Source organism: Alligator mississippiensis, chromosome 10 (assembly GCF_030867095.1).
Source record: "Alligator mississippiensis isolate rAllMis1 chromosome 10, rAllMis1, whole genome shotgun sequence".
NCBI lineage: Eukaryota > Metazoa > Chordata > Crocodylia > Alligatoridae > Alligator > Alligator mississippiensis.
The window spans coordinates 8,878,082-8,894,210 of record NC_081833.1 but is presented as its reverse complement, the minus strand read 5'-3'; the positions used below and the strand labels follow the sequence as shown (position 1 = coordinate 8,894,210).

The 16,129-nt window shown below is 45.6% G+C and overlaps 1 protein-coding gene across 3 annotated transcripts in view; it reads left to right on the top strand.

Annotated features, from left to right (window-relative positions):
* The window catches only part of TMEM132D (transmembrane protein 132D), a 465,160-nt gene that overhangs the window by 61,548 nt on the left and 387,483 nt on the right, over window positions 1-16,129 (top strand). The window contains exon 1 of one of the 3 annotated variants that reach the window (XM_006275063.4): window positions 11,326-11,671. The exons of the other annotated variants lie outside the window; for them this stretch is intronic. Within the exon in view, the coding sequence (XP_006275125.4) occupies window positions 11,605-11,671 (67 nt within the window). The 5' untranslated portion in view covers window positions 11,326-11,604. Of the gene's footprint in view, window positions 1-11,325; window positions 11,672-16,129 lie in introns of those variants that run through there. 3 annotated transcript variants of the gene reach the window in all.

Sequence of the window (16,129 nt, the reverse complement as noted above, 5' to 3'; positions counted from 1 at the left end):
GGAGATTTATGAAGTGAAGTTCGTAGGCTGGTCTACGAAAGGTGTTTTGTAAATTCCCCTGGAGGATTAAAACTGAGAGATTGGAGAGAGAGTGGTTACCTTGTGAGAAGTATGCACGCACGGGGAGTTGGGTATTCTTGTCTTTGATAGATTTTCAGTTTGCATTCATTCTGGTATGCAGTCGTTGTTTGGTTTCTCCTACGTATTTTTCCATCGGGGTATTTAGTGCATTGGATGAGATCTATTACATTTCTGGAGGTGTGGGTGTAAAATCCAGGAAGGGTGATGGTTTTGTTGTGGGATGTAGTTATTGTGGGGGTGGTGGAGATGTGTTGGCAGGATTTACATTTTTTCTCCCGGCATGGTCTGGATCCACTTGGTGTGCTTTTGGCGATAGCAATTTTGCTTCTGGTGATGAGGTTGGCGAGGTTTGGTGTTTTTTTTAAAGGCCAGGATGGGTGGTTCTGGAAATATCTCTTTAAGATCTGGGTCGTCTTCTAGTATGGGCTGCAATTGTTTGAGGATTTTCCATATAGGTCCCAGGGAAGGATGGTATGTTATAACTAATGGTGTGTGATTAAAGCACACAGAATGGATCCAGACCATGCTGGGACAAGAAATGTAAAATCTGCCAACACATCTCCACAGAGACCTTCAGTAATTCACTCCTAGCATAGAAGTAATTAGGAGTACTTCACTCCTACCATAGAAGTCTCTATGATGACTGGAAACTCAGTGAAGTGATGACATGACAAGAACTAAAAAAGGGATAAAGAACTTTTATTCAGATTTATTTGGCAATGAGTTTTTTGTACCTCTCTAACTTCAGCCTCTAATTGACAGTTTAGCCCTTGTTAAAGATTAGCTACTCCTGTCCCTTAGGTGAAAAAGTAAAAGTTAGTGTACATGAATGCTTCTGCTACCTAGCTGAGTGTTTCCCAAGAGGCATCCAATGAAACATTATCTATTACCTTTATTCTTGATAGGTCTCTGACTTAAGACCATCTTCTCAAATTCAAGATTTAGAACAATTTACTTTGCAAGCTTTCTGGATATACCTGAGGTCCTAATAGTCATGCACTTAGGGCATTTGTCTTCATGCTCTGCTACTTTTTAACAGATATTGCGCTATAGTCTTAGTTGGTTTAGCCAGTCAGGGTGGGTCAATGAGCCACTCCAGGAAGCCATCCACACCTGCCAGGACCTGCGTGGCCCACATCTGTACCCAGGTTACCAGAGCTAACTTACCTTGCTCTGCTGCATATCTACCATAAAGATGCTGCAGCCAAATTGCTAGGAAAGATGGAAAGGTTACTTAACCTCTCTTAAGTCTTGATCTCTCAAACCCTCCTATAGCTTGCCTCAACCCATGATGTTTTCAGCGACCAGTTATGCCACACCATGACTTTCAAATGGCGTCTTGCTGGCAAACCGAACAAGATCTGCTGGCAGGGGCTACCAATTTCTTTGTCAAAATCCCCACCATTTAACAGCAAGATTTTGGTATGTTGTGTTGCTTCTGGGCCCTTCTGAATTGTTGCCATGCTGGGAAAGGCCTGCGTGCTGCCAGAAGACGGTTGTAAATGGGTTACAAGGCATTTGTGTTATATACTTGAGTAGAACATTATAAAGTTAATACGCACTTCATTAGCGGGTGTTTTTTAAAGGTGGTTATAAGCAACTTATTGATGGACATCTAATGATGTATAACAAGCCATTATCTACTTATTAAAACCTCTGTAATAAATTATTCGTTCTTCATCAGTGGAACTGCTCAATTAGAAGCATGCCTGCCTTGAGTGCAGGATGAAGAGCACCCTATTATTTCCAAAGAAATTCTTGTCTGGGCACCAGGAGACTTTATTGATGGCCAAATAGCTCTGGAAGCAGCATTCATTTGTTAACTGCTCATGCCCAGTAAGGAAAAGATGCAGCAAACATTGTTGTGCCCTACACAATAGTATTTAATTGATACACTTTCAAGAGGACCATCCTTTCCAACAATATCAAGCAATGTGGCATGTCTTTTGTTGTGGCTTTAGGCTTTAAGGGACTAGCCTGACCCTCTCTCTATACTCTCTTTATACTATAAACTGCTTCTCCTTGGAATCAAAAGGTGAACTAAGACTTCTGCTTTTATACTACCCTCTACTAGATTGATTCTCTCATCTTCCCAACTCCACCTGCCATTTGTTTCATTCCCCCAATGCTTTCTGCCCTGCATTTGGCATTCATTACTGCAAAGTGCTCAAGTTTTGATTTTTTGGGTTTTTGTTTTTTGTTTTTCCTGGAGTGGGACCACTGTGCACAACATATTGCAGGATCAAGGATTGAGATTGCAAGCTTTCCGAGTTGCAGACTGTCTGTGTTAGCTGTTGGTGAAGTGTGGGGCTTAGTTGAAGTTCTCTGAGCCTCTAGTAAAACAGAAATAATAGTAGTATCCACAGAGAAGCTAAGGATTAAAAGATTCGGAGAATAGTATTTAACCCCAAGAAGTCATCTTTTCAGACTGACCAAATCATACAAAATGAGGCCAGTGATGAGGTAAAATTCAACTGCTGAGGTCCATGCTGTTTTTTTGTTCAGGGGAGAATTGAGGACTTCAGTTACTCAGGCTGTCAATTCTTGGCATATTTCATGAATGATAGTCTATATGGTAAGTTTTAAACAACCCAACAGCAGCTTTCAATATTGGCTGCCTTTAGAAATATAAAAAAAATTGGAAAACACACGTTTGTTGAAGTTTTTTTCGGTTCACGTTGCTGTTTCTGGGCCAAAGGCTTCTGCTCTTCACTCTATAAAATAAGTGCAAGAAAATGCAAAAGTCTTTTAATTTTGGAAGACCAAGTATATTGTACTGCCCAGCAAAATGGACATATTTTTTTTTAAACTGAGCTACGTAGAATAACCATAGCACTAGGGGGCACTAGAACTCCACTGTTCACAGGAACGGTGAAAACGGTGGATTTTTGTCATGGTAACAGTCTATTTGCATCACAGTTTAATAATATTTGCATAGCAAAATGCACAACTGTTTTAGGGTTTGATAATGTATGCAACACAAGTAGGGGCCATATGTGTTTACACTACATTTCGGAAAGAACACAACTATTCTGAACGACTCGTTCGTCTTGTTCCCCGACACTTTGTCTCTCCTCGGACTTCTTGCTGGCTTTTATTTTTTCCTTGGGTACTTCATCTTATATAAGAGCCCAGTCTTGCACATAATTACTACCAGATTTCAGTGGGAGTGAGGTAACTAAACACCTTTTAAAAATCTGGCCTATACAGTTTATTTCTGTTGCATAATGACATGGTGCCCAGTGGTATTCGCATGATCCTAAAGTTATAGAGACTTAGAAGCAGGTTATGGCCTGGCCCTTGAAAGCAGCTTTACATTAGCTTATTTCCCTATTATGTGATCCAATAATTAAATACCAGGTTTCATGGCCCTGTGAATTAAAAAATCCACTTGTGGATAAAGCCTGTAAGTTGTTCCCCTTTCCTCCTTCAGATAAAATTGTCACGCTTATGGTGCTTTCATCCTTGCAATCAAGGATATGACATGCATTATTTTGGTCTGTGTGCATAAAATATCTACAGATAAAAAACCAAACCTGTTAGCAATATCCCAAGTGTCAAAATGGACTTGACCTGAAAAGTAGGAAACAAGATTTAGAGACTGGGTGTGTGTAATAATAAATTGCTATTGGGATGTTTGGATACAAGCTTTTGCTCAGCTCTTCTAGAGACTATTTGTAAAACTTAGATTCAGTTTCTGGTTCAAATTTATAAGCACATTTCTCCTGCTTTTCCCACCCCAGGTATATCCAGGGGTATTCGATATTTGTCCTTGGTTTCAATGTCATTTCTTGGGATTTTGTGTTTGTTTTCTGCGTGCATTTTTTGAGTGAGAGAGAAACAACATCCCAGCACTTATGAAGGGGAAGTGTTACAATAATAAGAAAAAAAATTCACTTTTTATTGGATGTTAAAACCAGCAAATGCCATGGTACGATGATGCTAGCTGTCCACAGACAAAGTAGTTACCATGTCTAGCAGACAAACCTTCATATCTGTCCCCCTTCAAAAAGTTAGTGATTCATAAAGCTTTTAAGGTAGCACTTCAATTTGTCTCAAGTCATGTCTTGTTGTTTTCAAGGTAACCTCTCCAGTGTTGTCATTTCCTGTCATCTCCCAAAACCCAGTTTCAAAATTACCCTGTTCAGAATGTGATTACATGTCAAATAGCACATTGTCATATATTAACACTAATAAGCGTACTTCAGCAATCTGAACTATTCAATCTGTTTTAATTTGGGAAGTGCTAGTTGTAATACTTGCTTTCCAGACAGCCTAGCTAGGGTCAAGAAGGAAGCTTATGAGTTGTTTCATTTAAGGTGCAGCTATTCACCTCCGAGGTGCTGAGCACTCACAGCTTTCAATCAAGTCAGCTGTTGCATCTCACAAGAGGTGGTCCATTCAAATCCATGCTCTGAGCTGTGCTGCCGGTGCCTTTTCTTGCACTCCATGCAGGTCTTAAAACTCTGCCATCGGAGAAAGTGGATTAACTTACCAGTGTATATTTAATTTAAAGAAAAAAAAACGCCCTTGGTTACATCTTTTGTCTATTAAAGTGATGGATTGCAACAGTGGTAGGTGTCTGGTGATAACCGTCTTTGTTGACTTTCAAATGCCAAGAGAACTATGCGCTCTGTTTCTAGAAGGCTTACTTTGGAAACATGGAGACGGGGGTAAAACCTCTGGCTGACATCCTCTACTTTCACAGCTATTGTGAACTGACAGCAAGCCTAGCAACATAAAGTAGCATGATAGGAATCCTATTCACCACTAAAGGGTTAGCTTTTGATCATTAAAGAGATAGGCATTCCAAGGGGTATTACCATTGACAGCAGAACTAGAAGCTGTCAAATAGATTTTTATTCCGGTCTGGCCTACAATTTGAACCAAATCTCCTTTTCTTATACAGCAAAGACACGATGAAGCAAAGAAAATGATCAGGGGATGATCAAGCAGATGAGATTTGAATCGGGGTTTAAAACAAATGAACAGAGATTTAGGGCTTGATCCTGCTCTCATTGAAGCAAATGGATTAATTCTCATAAGCTTTAAAGAGAATAAGATACAGGTCTTAACATATTTTTTTTTTTAAAAGCAACTCTTTCCATTAGCAATTCCCTTCCATTGTTTCCTGCTTTAACACTGTTTTCGTTGTGGTAGCATCAAGAGATCATCAAGTACACAGCCCTATCATGCTAGGTAGGAACCTGTGCACTCTTAAAATAAAAGGAAAGTCTCTGCCCCAAGGACTTCATTTGATCCAAGTACATGATGAGAGGCTGTAGTGGACATGACAGACATGATATGAGCATGAGATAAGAGTGGAACAATTATGATTAAAATTTGAAACCGCATACACAGCATCCCCACTGCCTAAGTGTTGGCTGTTGGCTCACAGCACATCTTGTATTCATTCCCATTACTTAAACTGCAACCACACCACTGGGGAAAATGCCCTATAGTTGGGAGCAGGGTAAAAAGCTGGTGGCAGGTGGAGGAAGTGTGGAAAAGGCATGTTCAAGGTCCTTCTGCTGGTCCTGTTGGCTACTAAGCATCTGCTTGGGGGATGTCCATGTGGCACTAGCTCATCAAATCAAATGAATCAATAAAGGAGCACTCCTGTTTCTAACAAAGCCAAACCAGCAAAGTGAAGACAATTAGTAGTGTTAATTAACTAAAGCAGATTAGATTTACCAGTTGATATATCTTGCTGAAAATGAAACAAGAAGTCTCAGGGTAAGGAGGATTTGTTATTAATTTGTTGGAAGCAGATTATTCAGCTTTGAAGCTTTACAGTAGCCATGGGTTATGGAGAGGCCAGGCAGGTTTCTCCATCCTCACTAGTGTTTTCCTGCAGGCAGTTCTTCCTTCACAATTAGTTGTGTTAATTACCCAAAGATGATTAGATGCACTTGCCAACATAACATATTGCTTGTAAAACAGGGAGATGTTTTTTCATGACTAACTGGTATGAATGGAGGCATTCTTCATGGGCAGCTTCCAGCACCGATTCTCATCACGTGTAACAAATGCCATTGCATGGAACGGAGGTTGTATTGTTGGGGTGGTGCTGTCCAACAGTCCTCGCACATACCCAGAGGTGGGATACCTGGCTCCGCTGTGGAAGGCTGCTGAGGGTCCAGTACCAAAGTCATCCCCAAGCAAAACGTCTCGCTGAAGTTAGTGAAGGATTTTTTTCCCCCGCATACGAGTCTTTTGCAGACTCTGCTTGTTTGAGAGATGGACAAAACACTTCTGCTCATCTTCTAAGGAGTGCTGGGGCAGCTGCAAACCCAGACAAATGAGGGAGACCAGCAGAGGTAGATTAAGATTGATTGAGGCTCTGGGCAAACACATAATTGGAGGCTTCCTCCCCCCCTAGTGGGAGCTGGACACCAGTTGGGGGGGGGGGGGCAGGTGGCACATGCCTGCCACTCCTGCCCGTTCCCTATTCCTCCTCCCTCCCCCCACCACAACCAGAGCAAAGCCCGGTGGAGTGAGGGTGGATGCAGGCTACCCACTGTAGGCTCAGGGCTTTTCTTTCCCCCAGCCAGCACTCCCTGGATGAGCCACCGGTGGCTCTCTCTAGCTCCCTGCCCTGGCCCTGGGATCCCATTCAGCACCCTGGTTGGGCCCACTCCCTCCTTCCTTCCCTCACTGTGGGGGCCTCCATCTTCCCCCCACCCCTCCATTAGACTTACCTGCAGGGAGCTGACTGCCTGGAGGCCATGCATATACCCAGGGGCAGTGCTAGGGGAGGACTTGGAGGGGCAATAGCAACCTCAACATTCATCTTAGCCCCATAGCCACCCCTCCCAGCACCACTGCTGCCCACCCCTAGCCCAGCCCAGCACCCCCTTCCCTGCAGTGATTGGTGGAGGGCCTGCATTTGTGGCTTTCTCCTGTTGGTAGGGAAGTGAAACCAGTTTTAAACTTGGTGCTGGTTTGGGTGCTGGGCCCCTGGGAAGTGTAAGGAGATGAGCCAATAAGGGAAAGCTCATGCCCTCCCTAGCTGGACACTCCCCTGACCAGCCCCTCTTCAAGGATGTAAGCTCTATAAAAATGCAATTAATTTTTAAAATCGGGTACCACTTTTTCTTCTTCTCGTGTCCTTGTTGTAAACTAGGTATCTTTTCAGAAAAGCGGTGGCTCCTTTTTGTTGCTGTAGTGAGGTCTCACCAAGGAGTTGGCAAATGAGCAGGTGCTCCATAGGTTGCACTTCACCGCACCCACGTGTCCCTATTATTAGAGTAGCCCCATTTGATCATGTTTGTTCTTGATCTTCCAGTTTGCGTGCCCAGGAAGTTTAGGCATTGCCCTGTTGACGGGTCTGTATTAGCCCCTCTGGGAAGGTCCTCCTGGGGTTGCAGGTTCATTTTGGGGCATCTCATTGCACATAGTCTTTCCTTCTGTAACCTCAGTTTCGCCCTATCAGCTGTCGTGTCCAAGGGATGCAACATGTTGGGTGTCGGGTCCAACACCGGTCACAAAACTCTTTCGTTCTTCAAGCCGTTCGGTCCCACTCGGTTCACAGAAGTTTTGGAGGGGAACCTTGAGCCTGAAAGGTTGAGAGCCATCAAGCTATGAGATGGCTGAAGGGTGATGTTAAAAGACCCGTGAAAAGGGGTGTGACTGGGATGGGGCAGAGAATACAATGATGGACCATCACTTGGTCATGCCTACATTTGAATATAGTGTTTTAGCAGTGAAAGGTGCCTGATGCAGGGGGAAAAAATCTTATTTTAACTGCATTTTAGAATTGATTTAAAGAAGGGGAAAAATGACAACTGTCCAAGTAGGAAAAGATTTTTTTTTTCTTTGTTACAAGTTGAATACCTATCAGCTTCAGCTCAGAAGTAGCATCAATCTGAACATGTGAAAAGGGACACGCGTTGTAGAAGTTCACAAGGTTTTCACTGGAAGATGAATTGGAGTTGTTGAAGGAGTAGAAGTCGGAGAGCTCTTTTAAAGACAGAGAGAGAAAAATCAAAGGAGTGTTAAAAACAATCTGGGAACGTAACCTTGAAAATATGACTTCACACCTATAAAGAATCAGTCGAGATTTATCTGGAAGAGCGAGAGAGAATGGTCCTGAACTGGGTGAGACATAAAACTAGATGATATGGAGTGAGCAAGTTTTTACCATGCCTGGTTTCTATGTGAAACTTCATTAAATGACAGTCCTAGTTGTTTAGCACATTCATAAGTGTTGTGGTGTTCAATTTTAAATCTGGCTTGTCTGGATCCTCTACTCCCCCACTGTCTCGTTTCTCCAGAAATTGTAACTTGATTATTAAAACTCCAGATCTACAATACTGTATAATTGCCGGACTAACTAGAGAGCACATTCTTGTTTTTACCTGCCCTAGTTGAAAGGCCAATGAACTCGCTGAGTGTGAATGGAAAAATCTGGGGCCAAAATCTTTCATTTTTTCTTGGTGTAATTAGCTGACTTCAATAATTGCAGCAAGGGTGAGTTTGTCCCTAGATCCCTAGAAATGTTTCTTGCTAAGTCCTGGATGATCCAGTTGGAGTTAAAAAGCTTTATCCATAAGACGATTCCTCATGCTGTAAATGTTTGGCAACCGGAGGGTAGGTATGCTAGTTGCTAAGTCATTGTCCCAATGATTTTGTGCCACTTTTTGGAGGAAGAGGAGGATGCGTTGTATTATATTCTCTTTGTGGTTGCTGCTATCCAAGGGGGTTGTTGCATGTCAAACCCAAAATAGTCTGGATAAAAGCTTAGGTCCTGCCAAGCTTTGGCGCCTGGTACACTGCCTAAATGAATGTTCAAGTCTAGCTCCTTTTTCTGGCACGTTAAAAATCAGACCTTCATGTATTTAGATATGGTCTTGCCATGTGAATCTGGACCTAGATCTTGGTTTTTTGGATCCAAACTTCAATGTCTAAGTGGAGAATACATTCAGCTGCTACTAGCGTACCTAAAAAAATCTGGAATCTGATTTGCCCATGTGCAAAAGTGCAAAGAGCCCAGAAAAACCGTCTGGCCACAAGGCGAACATTTCTCAAGTTAAGGAAAACAAGTTCTGGTTTTCACTACTGAACTCAGTCTGGCTCCCCACCCACCCTGGTAGCAGAACACTGCAAAACTCATTTTTAAACAGATATGCCTGGGCTCAACTAAGTTTTGGCTGCATATCACAAACTATCCCCTCTAAAGTTTAATGCAAGTGAAGCATGCTTTACTCAGTCAGAACAATCTGGTTTCCATCATTTCATAGTCCATCCTTTTGCTGCACAATTTCACCTGGCCCTTGAAACAGGCTGGATCAGTCTGGGTTTTGTTACTGAACACTCAAATCAGACTATTACTATTTAAACTATGTGGAAGTCTTGCATTGATCAATCTGGAGCAGCTTTGCAGTTATTGGCAATCAGTGTCAGCATTGCTTTCCCTTCTGTGGTGGATGCCCTTAGAAGTTAATTTAGATTGCAAAGATGTACCCTTAGGAGGTGGAGGGGATCCCTTTGGAATGGGTAATGCCTCTAACCACCAAAGCTGTGGGAGGATTTTAGAAGCTCGCATGTCACGCCAGGCGGCCTGTCTTAGCTACAGGTGCTAGGTGATCATGCTTTTCTTCTTTTTAGCAAATGGAAAATGTAGCACGTCAAGCTCTGTTTTTGATGGACTCCTTTTTAACGCTGCAGCACTGGGGACTGTCATGTTGAAAGGACAATTGCAAGCAGCCCTCCTGCCTCTTCTTCTCCAACGGGACACACGGGCGGATCTAGGATTTTGGAAAGGAGGGGGCAGAGGATGTGGCATATCACATACAACAACAACAACAACAACAACACCACCACGGTTTTCTCTAGTTAACGAGAAGGCAGCTTTACTAATAAAGTGGGTAGGAAGGGAGCAGCACTATATATTATTGCATTTAAGATCAACAACCCCCCCAAATATAACTATTGCAATGTGCACTAATTTGCTAGGGAATGTATGCATGTGTGTGTTTGTGTGCATGCACGTATGTGCGAGTACATGTATTTGGGCGTAGTTAAAAAAAAAAACACAAGTTGGGGGGGGGAAATAGTCAAAGGTCATTGTCTCATTAGTCCTGTAGTCATGATAGGTAAATGTCCCTCTCTGATTCAGCTTGATAAAACAAAATTTAGCTTTCTTCAGCATCTTGACAGTGCCTCCAATCTTTCACGGTCAGTGATGTCTACACCTGAGCTACTGCCACCACACCTGACTGAAGGTTTTTAGCCGGAGCTAAAAGCAGGCTGCAGACAGCTACAGTGCAGAAGAAAGGATAGCTGGATAAGTGCAACAGCAGGACCCCTACACAGGAGAGAGGGTGGAGTGGAGAAAGCTTTACAGGAACCAGGGACAGGATAAGACACTGCCCAACTCAAAATGCTGCTACCAGGTGGCTGCTGCTGGTCAAATATGGGTGCAACAGGCAGCAACTGCCCCCCTGCAGGGATAAGAGAGGTGGCAAGTGTCCTTTTACAGGGGGTTCAGGTGCCTTCCTTTGCTGTGGGGAAGCACAGGGTGCTTAAAGGGGCGGGCGGGTCCCAAGGGGGCCTCAAAGCGAGCGGGGGTGCAAACACACGTGCAGCAGCCGCGCTCTCCCGGGGGCGCCCCTCTGCTCCAGGAGCAAGGGGGCGGGTGGGGAGCTGCAGAGCGGGGTGCCCCGCAGCAAGGGGCGGGTGGGGAGCTGCAGAGCGGGGTGCCCCGCAGCAAGGGGCGGGTGGGGAGCTGCATAGAGGGGTGCCCCGCAGCAAGGGGGAGGGCGGGGAGCTGCAGAGCGGGGTGCCCCGCAGCAAGGGGGAGGGCGGGGAGCTGCATAGAGGGGTGCCCCGCAGCAAGGGGGCGGGCGGGGAGCTGCAGAGCGGGGTGCCCCGCAGCAAGGGGGCGGGCGGGGAGCTGCATAGCGGGGTGCCCCGCAGGAAGGGGGCGGGTGGGGAGCTGCAGAGCGGGGTGCCCCGCGGCAAGGGGGCGGGTGGGGAGCTGCATAGAGGGGTGCCCCGCAGCAAGGGGCGGGTGGGGAGCTGCAGAGCGGGGTGCCCCGCAGCAAGGGGGCGGGTGGGGAGCTGGAGAGCGGGGTGCCCCGCAGCAAGGGGGTGGGTGGGGAGCTGGCTCCACCCCGCTCCAGCCCCCGCGCAGGGATTGGCGGCTGGGCAGGGGGGGGCCGGGCTGAGCCATCTCTCTATTTATTTCCTTTGGCCTCCGCTTTGATTATTCCTCCAGACCCGGCGGCTTTCCCCCCCCCCGCACCCGTACCCCCCGCCCCGCATCCCTGCCCGCCGGCCCGAGCATCCCCCGGGGCATCCCCGGGGGGTGGCTGGTACCCTGGTCCCAAGTGCAAGAAGTGCATGCGGGGCCGGAGCCGCCCCGCCTTGGCCGCGATGCTGCGGCTCGGGAAAGTTTAGCGCAGCTCCTAAATCCCCTGGGCCGGGGCGCGGGAGATGCGCCCGGCCGGAGGAGGCGGCCCGGCGCCGGGTCCTCGGCCGGGGCGTGCAGCCGCCGCCGGCCCCTGAGCTCGGCCGGGGATGCGCGCCGAGGGGAGCAGCACGATGTGGCCGCTGCTGCTGAGCCTGGCCGCGGTGCTGTGCCAAGGTAAGACCCCCCCGGGCCCCGGAGCATCCTCTGCCCTTCCCACAGCGGGGACGGATGCAGGCTGGGTGGTTGCGGGGAGCTGTGGGTATCCATTCGACCAAGAGTTGGGTTATTTTAGATCATTAAAAGAAAAACGATTAGAGCAAGAGTTGGGAAAATCGCTCTTTCGAGGCTGGCAAAGAGCAATTTTGCCAACTGTTTAATGAGTTCAATCCAAGATCTCACAAAGCATCTTGTCTGCATGCGAGGCAGGCAGCTTGGCGTCACATGATATCCAGGGATGCCCTGCTGTCCCAGGCGGGGAAGATGGGCTGCTTGTCATCTCCAAGAGGACCCGCATCCCGCCATCGTTGGGGTGTTTCGGCATGGTGGCTTCAAGCGGCTGGGGGGTGGCGTGTCTGGGGGCTGCTGTGGAAGGGACGCATACAGACCTCCTTGGGATGCCAAATCCTCTTTTGCTTTGAAACTTTTTCTTGTGTGGCCTGAGCCCGAGACCAGGATTATTTATTTTATTTTTTTTTCTGTGCTTGGGGGGGAAAAAAAAAATCTTTGATCATCAAGAAAGTGGGACTTGATTTGTGCCTGAATAACTCAAACTTGGCTGGAGCTGTATCCATTGCACGGAGCCAGTCCTCGGTGCGCAACAGCAGCCGAAGGAGTATGATTTATACCTTTTGCGAAATATGTCTTGCCTCCGCGCAGTGAAATATTTTCAGAGAAGTTGCCGGTACCTAGTTGCCTGTGACCGGTCCTGGTGGTAACATTTCCAGCGCAGCTTCATCGTGCCACAGTGAATACTGTGTGCGTCTAAAAGCTGCATTCGTTTAGAGGCTGTTGACTGGAAAGCAGAGCTGGGCATTGAGCACAGTTGTGTGTTTCTGGACTCTTATTTCTGGATGCAGTTTTCCTTTTCTGTCTTTTATTGTTCGAACACGTGGGGGAGGGAAACAATATAGTTTATATGTGAAACATGGATGAAACTTCAGCATTGCAAATGGAAACCCACGAAAGTGAGGCAATGGAAACATAATTTTTACTTTAGGATGAGTTCATTTACTTTGCATAGCTGCAGTTTTGAGTTCTCAGATATGTATTTTCATACAAGCAGTGTCTGGATCAATCAACCTTGCAATGGAAGTACTAACTTTTATATCACTGGGTGGGTGCCTTTCAATTTGCAGCCTTCACACTGTATTATTAATGGAGGATTTGCATGTTATTGCAACTTACTGTAACCTTGAAATAAAAGTGGCATCCGAGTCCTACAGAATGTATTATTTGCTTTGTTGTTATGCCAGACATAATGTGCATTCACAACTTTATTCTTTAAATACTACTGCCCCCTCTCTTGAAAGATAAGATAAACCTGGGCAGAATATTAGATTCAGTAAGGAGGTCTTTTCTGTAAAATTAAAACAGTGGGGGGGGGGGGGGGGAGATGATTTAAAATGTTGAGCTCTCATTAAGACCAATATATTTTGAATTGGACAAACATGAGTCTGTTATGCCATTAGTACTTCTTCTGGAATCATTCATACTGTTTCTCATTTTTGAGCTGATAAAATGCTTTGCTTGATGGCTTGGTCTGTGTGCTATGTTGTAATGGAAAAAAACATTCCAGATATCTGTTTTCATATCTGTCAATCGACTGAAATCTTATTCTGACTTATAACAATCAGGAAGGTCAGTGGTTTCTAGGGATTAGTATTATAAACCATCCAAAAGGTTGATTTAACAGGAGGAAAACTGAAAAAAAATAATCAGACTTGATTATTGTTACAGGGCATGATTCTTTGCTTGATGCTGGGCTCTTGCTAATAGAATTTTTTTTTCGTTTATGATGTTATGACAACGTTTTAGTAAAAGAGATGTAAAATCTTTTAACATGCTGTAGCAATCAGCTGGCTATTGTGTCTAAGTCTGTTACTGATTAATCCAAACCGTGGTAACTTAGCTCCTTACTGCATATATCCAAATCTTTTGGATAATAATATTGCCTTTTTTTATTCTGTAAAGGGAGAAACTAGCTCACGTCCAGGAGATGAAATGCTGTAATATTTTTCTGTATTGAGTTTAGCATTCTTCACATATCAACTTGCACATTGTGAGGGCATGCCTGTAGTCAAACATACAGGATATGGGGGCATAATTCCCATAATTGTCCCATTGTATTCCACACTTTTAATATCAACTGAGTTTTCTTGAGTCAAGTTAAGTACCCAAATCGTGTCTTCATTCAGTTAGGGAGTGTGCCATGGGTACCAGCTGTGGAAAACTTCTTCGGTTGTCAAACTTCTAGCTGGCTGCAGCCAACAATAAACCGGTTCAACAGGGGCATTTTGATTTTAATGCTCAACGCTTTCTTGTTTAGAAGATGAACCCTGCTCGTTTCATTGGGGATTGAACTGGGCCTTTGACGTTCCTCTGAATGCCAAACTCAGCCCAATGCTATGTTTAGCTGAGCATCTCTTGGGATGAGCCAAACACTCTGAAGACCCTTCCCACGGGAGCTGAGGTTGAGGGGCATTCTGCGCCTTTACATGTTCGGGGTCATCGAACCTGCATCAAGAAATGAAGGTTCGCTTTAAATATCAAGCCCAAGGTGACATTAAAAATGCAGTGACAACAGGGGATGATCACAGTGGCTTTTTCTTGCCTGTGTTTTTTCAAAGCATCCCCTGCCCCGCCCATGCTAGGCTGTGAAGTCGCTTTCCAAGGAGATCAGCTCTGGCCACAGAGCTTCTGTGCTGAGTTTCTGTTTCCCCCAGGGGCCGAAGACCATCTTTATAAATGTAAAGACTTGGCAGCTGGGTTAGACAGGATTACCTCGTACTTCCCTCAGGCGGTTCCCTACAGGCTCGAGATGTGAGAACTCCATTCTCATGATGTCAATCTCCTAACACGGGGAAGAAAAAAGGATCTCCCAGGAAACAAAAATAATACAATTGGATTGGTTCTGACTGTCTTGGATAGAAGCAGAAGGCTGTTTGGATGTGACAAATACTCTTCTGTTTCGTTTTAGATTATTAATCTTATACCCTACTGTTCTTTGAACCCTCTTAATTGGTGTCAGTGACATCACATCTGTTTGTACAGATAGAGTTTGGTCCTACCTTTGGTCTCATCCATCCTATTCCATTGATTTCTATGGGGTTATCCTGATATCAGAATAGGACCCGTTATCCAGAACTACTCGGGTGCTGCAATCCGGCACTCGGTGAAAGATGGATGTTAGCTGTACAACAGACAGATTGCTTGGGTTTACTCTTGTCCCTGAATCTGTTGGCTTCCCTGGGAATAAGATGCAGGACCTGGTTCTTTCGAGTCTGTCATCCAGTAAGGGGTGAAACATTTCTGTAAAAGGTCCACATGCAGATTGCCTTCTGATGTCAATGGGAGTTATGAGCACGAAGGTTTAGGGCTCAACCTGATGAAAAGACTTATGTGCCTGGAAATTAGGTACTGAAATGCCCTGGATCGGTATCCAAACCTGAGAGTTGGCTTGGCTGCTAGTACAGTACTTCCAAGTGTTAGGCACCTTGGAGGAAGATCCAGAAATCCTATGTGCCGATTGAAAAGCTGACTAGAGCTAGACACTAAGCATAGGGATATGCCTGAACTCCTGTATTTCCCTGCAGCCTTGACTAGCCCTGGTGGGGTGGGGGGCATGGAGGTGCAGTTTGAGAGTCTTTTGTGAATTTAGGCATCAATGCTGTCTTCTCCCTCCTGCCTCCCCCAGGAAGTCCTACTGCGTTCCTTTAAAAATATAGTGAGAAGAGGAGGCAATAGTCTCACACCTTGCATAAAAGTCCCTAGCAGTTAGTCCCCTGGCTCTAGGACCTGGGAAACCCAGGTTCAGTGTTTTCCTCAGCCCCAGGGTGTGCAAGCCTATGCTTCTCGCCTTCTAGGAGAACGTGCTAACTCCCGGACAATAGTCAAAGCTGCACCGGAGGAGCTGCTGAAGTTGTTATTTCACTGTTTTGCTTGTCTGTGGACTTGGGCACCTTACTTCCTGTGCTTCTTGCCATGCCTTGATATGCAGTGCACCGGCTTCAACAGATTTCTCCACCTGGCTTAGCCTACACTTGGTGGTTGCGGTACTCTTGACCCCTTAAGATTGAGGAAGGCACTTAGTTCACATCTCCCCTTCCTGGTTAAGTACGCTGACCACTAGATTAGTATCTTGAAGGTGGATAGGGGCAGCGGCACCCCTTCCAGCCACATTTGAAAAGAAAGCAGCTGCAACAATTTTTGGTAGGACACCTGACTTGGTCAACGTGCGTTTGGTGCTGTGAGCGAGCATGCCACCAGATTAAGTTCCTTGGGATTTAGACACGGCAGCACCTTTTTCTTCTGGATCTCAGTGAAGCTTGGCAGGAGCTTCGCACCTGGGAACTTTTTAGCCGTGGAGGTGCCCGTGAGTTGTGGACACCTCAAAGCTTAGGCAGTTGCTCAGTG